Source organism: Portunus trituberculatus, chromosome 33, assembly GCF_017591435.1.
Source record: "Portunus trituberculatus isolate SZX2019 chromosome 33, ASM1759143v1, whole genome shotgun sequence".
NCBI classification, from domain to species: Eukaryota; Metazoa; Arthropoda; class Malacostraca; order Decapoda; family Portunidae; genus Portunus; species Portunus trituberculatus.
Genome location: NC_059287.1, coordinates 10,257,696 through 10,265,195, shown reverse-complemented (window position 1 = coordinate 10,265,195; position 7,500 = coordinate 10,257,696). Strand labels below are relative to the sequence as shown.

Here is a 7,500-nt window from a genome sequence, read left to right as displayed (position 1 = left end):
GAAATGAGACGTATAGGAGATGTAACAGTGGTGGTGGTGGTGAAGTCAGTAAGCAAGAAAAAGTCTTACAACTTTGTCACGTCAGCGAATGATGTGAGACGTGGTTGTAATAGTGTTGTTGTTGTTACTGGTGGTGGTGGTGTTGTGAAGACATAAGGAGCAAGGGGAAGTTCTGATGCAGCGTTTTAGTTTCGTCAGCGCCTGCAGGATACGAGACGTGGTTGTAATAGTGTTGTTGGTGGTGGTTGTAGCGGTGGTGTCGTTGCAAGGGTGATATCTGGTAGCGTGTTAGCCTCGTCAGCGCCTGCAGCAGTAGTGGCTGTAGCGGTGGCGCGGCGCGTGGCATGTGACTCTGCTTGCCGAGGGTCGCGTGCTTCCCAAGGGCGGTAAATGGTCACCTCGCTAGACTGGGAGGCGGAGCTAAGTCGCGTGGCAACCTTTCCATTGGCTGGCGGACAGTCACCAACCCACGCGAGGGAGCAGGGGACCCCGGCAGCGGCCAATGAGCGGGTCTGGCTGGCACTGTGGGCGGGGGAAGACAGCAACGTGGGGCGGGGCGCTGCGATAAGGAGCGGTGGGAACAGGAGGACGTGGCGAGCGAGATTGAGACAGTCCCTGGGAACTGGTGTCGTGGCACGCAGGTCTGGTGTGTCTCGCAGCCCGCCCCGCTCAGCCACCAACCCGCACCGTAGACTGTAGTGAAAGGCGCCCACACGCACCCACCACCTGTACACCCCGGTGCCGCCCTGGCCAGCCAAGTGACGGAGAGTGTAGCGGGTGTCTCAGGTGTCGGGGTGGATGTGCAGTGTGCAGGTCATGGTGGACTTTTAGTGGAAGAGGAAGAGCGTTGTGTTGCCGCCACGGATATGGTGCTGGACTGGACCGACCCCACACCTCCACCACCGCCGCCTCACCACCACCACAACCACCATCCTCACCATCTCACCGCCGCCACCACCACCACCGCCGCCATGGCATCACACCTGCAGTATTCCGAAGATCAGGTGAGCTCGTGGGCATAACCTCTCTCTCTCTCTCTCTCTCTCTCTCTCTCTCTCTCTCTCTCTCTCTCTCTCTCTCTCTCTCTCTCTCTCTCTCTGACTTCCTCTCCCACGGATATATCGCATACAAGATTTTAATACGAGATATACCTTTGTCTATCCTCCTCCTCCTCCTCCTCCTCCTCCTCCTCCTCCTCCTCCTCCAGGAAGATTGTGTCCGCCATTTTCGTTTCTTTGTTTATATTCACCCCGAAGTGTGCATCATTCGTGCTCAATTTCCTCCCTCTCTCTTTCTCTCGCTCTCCATCTCCCCCCTCCCCCTCTCCCTCTCTCTTTCTCACTCTTTCAAATCGAATTAGTATCGATCAAATTTAGTCATTCATTTTCTTTCTTTCTTTCAACCCCTTGTGTCGCTGCAACCACGTTCTTCTCTCTCTCTCTCTCTCTCTCTCTCTCTCTCTCTCTCTCTCTCTCTCTCTCTCTCTCTCTCTCTCTCTCTCTCTCTCTCTCTCTCTCTCTCTCTCTCTCTCTCTCTCTCTCATATTCGTATTTTAATTTGCATTTTCCCTTCACTCACGAACTTTCATTATTATTATTTTTATTATTATTATTATTATTATTATTATTATTATCGTTATTATTATCATCAGTTGTAGTAGTAGTTATTACTATTATTATTACTATTATCGTTACTATTATGATCAGTTGTAGTAGTAGTGGTAATGCGGAAGTTCTTAAAAAAAGCGGGTTTAATTTATGGTTTTCTTAAGTTTTTATGACTTTCTTGCATTCATTGTCCCGTTAATTAGTATTCAACAAAGGTAATTAACTCAGGCAGGTAAAGGGCGTGGCCATATTGTATTGTGCCTGACCTTTTGTGGTGTTGTGGTGTGCTGGGTGATGAAACACTGATTTGATAGTGTTAGTAGTGGTGGTAGTAATAGTAGATGCAGCGTTTACTAGTGTATTTCTTTCTCTTAAATCACCATCCTTTTCATCTATATTATTGTCATCTTCAGCATCATATTTTATCTTGTATATTTCTAGTTTCTTCGTAATTTCACTTTATTTTCTTTCTCCTTTATAATTGCGAGGAAGCGACCAGCGAAACACAGACAGCCGAACTAAACCAAACTTAATCTAACCTTACCTTACCTTACCTTACCTAAACTAACCTAATCTAACCTTACCATACCATACCTTACTTTTCCTTACCTTGCCTTAACTCTCCCTTATACCATACCTTACCTTGCCTTGCCTTATTTTACCTTGTTTTACCTTACCTTACTTAACCTTACCTTACCAGACCTTACCAAACTAAATGAAACCAAACCTAACCTATAAACAAACACCTAACAAATAACTACACCCAACAACACCAACGACAATATTTTCAAGCAAGAATCCTGTAATACTCCCTCCCTTAACCTAACCACACACACAGCTTCTCTATCCCTCCATCTCAAGCACCTGTCACCGCTCCCCGTCTAGGCCCCTTCACTTGGCGCCCTTGGTACTGTAGCGTTAGTTCGATCGTGTGTTTAATCTGTCATATATACCCTAGATAGATAAACGGAGAAGGAAGTAGTGAATGTAGTGAGTGAAAGATGAGATAAATAGTTGGGGGTTATTTCAGTCATGCCACGGAATGCTTGAAGACAGGCAGTGGAAAGCAAGAGGAATGAAAAAAAATGTGGTATGGTTCAGTCCTATTACGGATAGATATACTAGGAAGAATTGAAGACGTACTGGGAAAACAAGAATAGGAAAGTATGGGGTTGTTTCAGTCATTTCTTGGATAGACAAATAGAGAACAGGGAAGAATTGAAGACAGGCAGAGGAAAAACAAGAGGAATAAAAGGACATATGGTTTAATTGAGTCATATTACGGATAGACAGAGAAGAAAGAATTGAAGACGTACTGGAAAACAAGAAGGATAGGAAGGGATGATGTTGTTTCAGTCATTTCTTGGATAAATAGGGAAGAAAGAAGAATTGAAGATGGACTGGAAAACAAGATTAGGAAGACATGTGGTTTAGTTTAGTCATTTCCTAGATAATCGAAGAAGAAGGAAGAATTGAAGACAGAGAGAGGAAAACAAGAAAAATAGGAAGGCATGAGGTTGTTTCAGTCATAGGTAGCTACTGAAGAAGGAAAAATTGAAGACGGAGAGGAAAACAAGATAGTGAAGACGTGTGGTTATTTCAGTCACACCACGGATAGGTAGCTGTACCGAAGAAAGAAGAATTGAAAGCTGGAGTTGGGAGAAAAAAAAAAAGAGAATAGGGAGACATTGGGAAGATTTAAAAAAAAAAAAAGTTAAAGAAGGAAGAAGTGAAGGAGTGGAGTGAAAAATAAGAGGAATAGAAAGACATGAAGAAGGAAAAAGTAAGGACATGGAGTGGGGAGAAAGAGGAATAGGAAGAGATGTACAGTGGAAAGGAGGAAGAGGAATGCATGAAGGGTGAAAAGAGATGGAATACAAAATAAATGCAGTTTCGTATGAGTATTGTTTGAAATATGATTAACCTCTTCAGTACCATGACGCGTTTCCATATTCATTCTGCTTACTATTTGGTGATTTTATACTTCAGAAACTCATGTGAGGGATTAAAATAGTGAGGACTGTGGTTATGAATCTTTTGACCTCCATAGACTCTTCCTAATGTCAATAAAATGGTCTAATCGTACACAAATCTCAAGATGAAAATGTGTTCCAGTATTGAAGGAGTTAAAGGTTCAAAAATCAAGCGCAGTTATTCGTTCACTGGGAAATATATGTGTACTGTATTCTGAGGTACTATTTTTTTGCTTCATTGTTATTAAGGTTAGAAGTTGTAAATTCTTTGTGGTTATGAACGGATTAAATATTTCTGGTTAGTGTAGGTTAGTCTCTCTCTCTCTCTCTCTCTCTCTCTCTCTCTCTCTCTCTCTCTCTCTCTCTCTCTCTCTCTCTCTCTCTCTCTCTCTCTCTCTCTCTCTCTCTCTCTCTCACCATTGTATAAGTAATTGGGAGTTTGCATTGAGTTTGTTTCCTTTACGTGTTACAAATGGGAGGAAATTGCTTTATGATATGTAGAGTGTTGAATTCTGTATGTCGATGTTCTGTGAAGAGAGTCTACGTGTGTTTTGTTCTGATCAGAGTAACTGTTTTATTTATCTATTTTCTTGTCTTTTGAGGTCGAGAAAATATTTGTTCTTTATTCGCTCTACTCTCAATATTTTCCTGTTCGTTCTGGATAATATTTGTTTAATCTTTTATTTATTTTTTATCAGAAGCGTTCGATCAGCGTTTTATTTCATTTATATTTGTTACTTTTTGTATATTTTTATTTTATTCAAATTTTTTTTTAATCCTAACCGGTCGATCAACATATTATTTCAATTACATTTCTTTTACTTTTTTATAGCTGTCATTCTTACTTTATTTTTTCTATCATAGTGATCAATCAACATTTTTTCTATTAATCTTATTCTATTTATTTTTTTCTATCACAGTTTACCTTCCCACGTGTCTTTATTGCGTCGTACAGTCATGTGTGTTCCTGTTTAGTGTGTTGACGTGTTCCCTTCTGTCTCCTTATATACATGGTTCACTTAGTTTATTTTTCATTTACCCTCAGTCCTGTTTATCTTAAGGGGAAAGAGCTGTTATTGTTTAGTATGTTGACGTGTTCTTTTATCTCTCCCTATTTACGTAGTTTTAGTTTATTTCTCATTTACCCTCTATCCTGTTTCTTTTACCCCTTCAGCACCATGACGCGTTTCCATATTCATTCTGCTTGCTATTTTGGTGATTTTATACATCTTCAGAAACTCATGTAGCGGACTATATTAGTGAAGACTGTGGCCATTAATCATCTGATCTCCATAGACCCTTCCTAATGTCAATAAAATGGCCTAATCGTACACAATTCTCAAGGTTAAAATGTGTCCCAGTATTGAAGGAAATAAAGGGAGGCAGGGCACTTACTGACGTACTATCTGTTATCTATTTCTGCTTTATTTATTTACCCTCCTTGTTTACCCTCACTCCTCGTTGTCTTTGTTACTTCACTCCATTGACGTGGTTTGTTTATTGATCTTGGGGGTTTTTATTTATGTTTGTGTGTGGTGACGCGATTTCCACCTGTGAGTGCCGGATATTTCACGCGCTTCCTGCATTTTCACAACTCTTGACGAAAAAAATAAGAAGTTCAGAATAGAAAGAAAAGGAATAATAAAGCGATTTTGGTCCTTACGGTTTTATGTTTTTATTTTCTACCTTTTTTTTTCCTTTATTTCTGTCTCCTTTTTCGTGTTTACTGTTTTTTTTTTTTTTTTTTTAGTTTTGTTTTTGCTCATTCATTTTCTCGCTGTTCTTTTTATGTTATTTCTTATTTGTTTCAGGTTATTTTTCTCTATTCGGCATTCTTGATTTTTCCACTTAATACCCCAGAGAGAGAGAGAGAGAGAGAGAGAGAGAGAGAATTACATATCCTTAACTTATTTATTATTTTCTCTTCCCTCTATGACATAATTTTCATGTACTCTTCGTCTTCATCATTTATTGTTTCCCCATTTATTTTCATACGTTTCCCGCCTTGAGAGAGTTTGACATACCAATCACTATATGCTTTGGTCTTTCCCACTCATTATTTCCCAGAGAGACAACATTATACACTAATAATCACATCAGGCGCTAGATTGACAAACTCTCGGTTTTACTCAATTTTCCTTGTGGGAGTGAATTTCTGAGTTGGCTTATTCTCTCATTCACTCACTCACTCTTTCTTTTATTAGTTCGTTCGTGCATGTATTCTCTTATTCTCTCATTTATTTACTTGTTTGTTCATTCATTCATTCATACATTCATTCATTCATTCATTCATTATTATTTTGCCTGATCTTTAAAACACTGAAACGAAACACACACACACACACACACACACACACACACACACACACACACACACACATATCAAAAAGTTTCATGTAACCACCACCACCACCAACAACAACAACAACAACAACAACAACTACAACAATAATAATAATAATAATAACCACACCCCACTTTTTCTTTTCTCTTCTAATCTTTTTTTTCTTTTTTTCCTTCTTTTTGCAACATCTCACTTTTTTTTTCCTTCCTGCGAGCAATCCAAAGCAACTCACGTCATGTTATTCTCGCCCTCTTGATTCTGTTTTGTTGTTCCTCGCCTTAGTCTGTTTCCTCCTTGTGTTTCCTCACCCTCAATAACTCTACCACCACCACCACCACCACGGCACCATTACCTCGTTTTTCCTCCCTCACTTTCATTGGTCTCTTTCTTCTCTTTCTTTGTGATTACTTGTTTTCATTTTATTTCTATTTATTTACTTTTTCAGTTCGATAGTCAAAGAGATTACGTGTTTTTTTCATATTTTAACATTTTTTTCTCAGACATTAATTCACTTGGTTTTTCTTAATTGTTTCTCTATTTATTCAATTTTACACTTAATGTTTTTCTGAGTATACGAATGAATCCTCGTTTTCCGCACTAAATAATCATAAGAATTCCTGTTTTCTTCTCTAAATAATCGCAGAAATTCCCGTTTTCTTCACTAAATGCACCAATAGATTAAAGGAGTAACTTAGATACATTTCACTCACGTATCTTTGTGCGTATAAAGAAAGGAACCATCGTTTTCTACACTGCTCACATAAATTCACGTTTTCTTCACTAAACATGAATAAATTAAAGGAATAGCTGCACATAACATTCTCTTAACCCTCATGCATATTGGCAAAGGAATCCTCGTTTTCTCCACTAAAAACACTCAAATTCCCGTTTTCTTCACTAAATTCACGAATAAATTAAAGGACTAACTCGCATAATATAAGAAATCCTCGTTTTCTGCATTAAAAACACATAAATTACCGTTTTTCCCCGCTAATAAATCAAAGGAGTAACTCGCATAATATTGTGATGCCCTCGTGTAGCAGTCTCTCCCACGCTTTATGTTTGTACGAGTATGTATGTTTGTATGACTGACCAACTCCCGCACAGCTTCGTCTTCCTCAGTAACAAAGAAAAAGCGGTCTTGTCTTGCTCTGCTGTGTAATTATATCCAGTCAAGCCTTGAGGTAATGTTGTGTTTGGCTTCTCTCTGCCAGGAAGGAGGAGGATGAGGAAGAGGAGGAGGAGGAAGAAAAGGAAGAGAAGGAGAAAGAAGAGAAAAAGTTGGAGTAATGATAAGTGATGATAGAAAGAAGTTGAATAAGAAAAGAAAACATAAGACAAGAAAACAAAAGTGGAAAAATAAAGATAGAAGACAGGAAATGATATACGGAGAGGAGGAAGAGAAAGAGGAAAACGAAGAGAGGAGAGGAGAGAATAAAAATTGAAAGAAAATGAGAGTTAGATGATGATGCGTGTGTGTTGAGATGAATCTGGAATGTGTGTGTGTGTGTGTGTGTGTGTGTGTGTGTGTGTGTGTGTGTGTGTGTGTGTGTGTGTAGGATTTATAGATGCTCCA

The 7,500-nt window shown here is 39.5% G+C and overlaps 1 protein-coding gene across 1 annotated transcript in view; it reads left to right on the top strand.

Annotated features, from left to right (window-relative positions):
- The first annotated feature begins 590 nt into the window (after positions 1-590).
- LOC123512344 (recombining binding protein suppressor of hairless-like) overlaps positions 591-7,500 on the top strand; it is a 93,361-nt gene continuing 86,451 nt past the window's right edge. The window contains 1 exon segment of the mRNA XM_045268683.1: positions 591-1,004. Coding sequence (XP_045124618.1) covers positions 867-1,004 — 138 coding nt within the window. The 5' untranslated portion in view covers positions 591-866.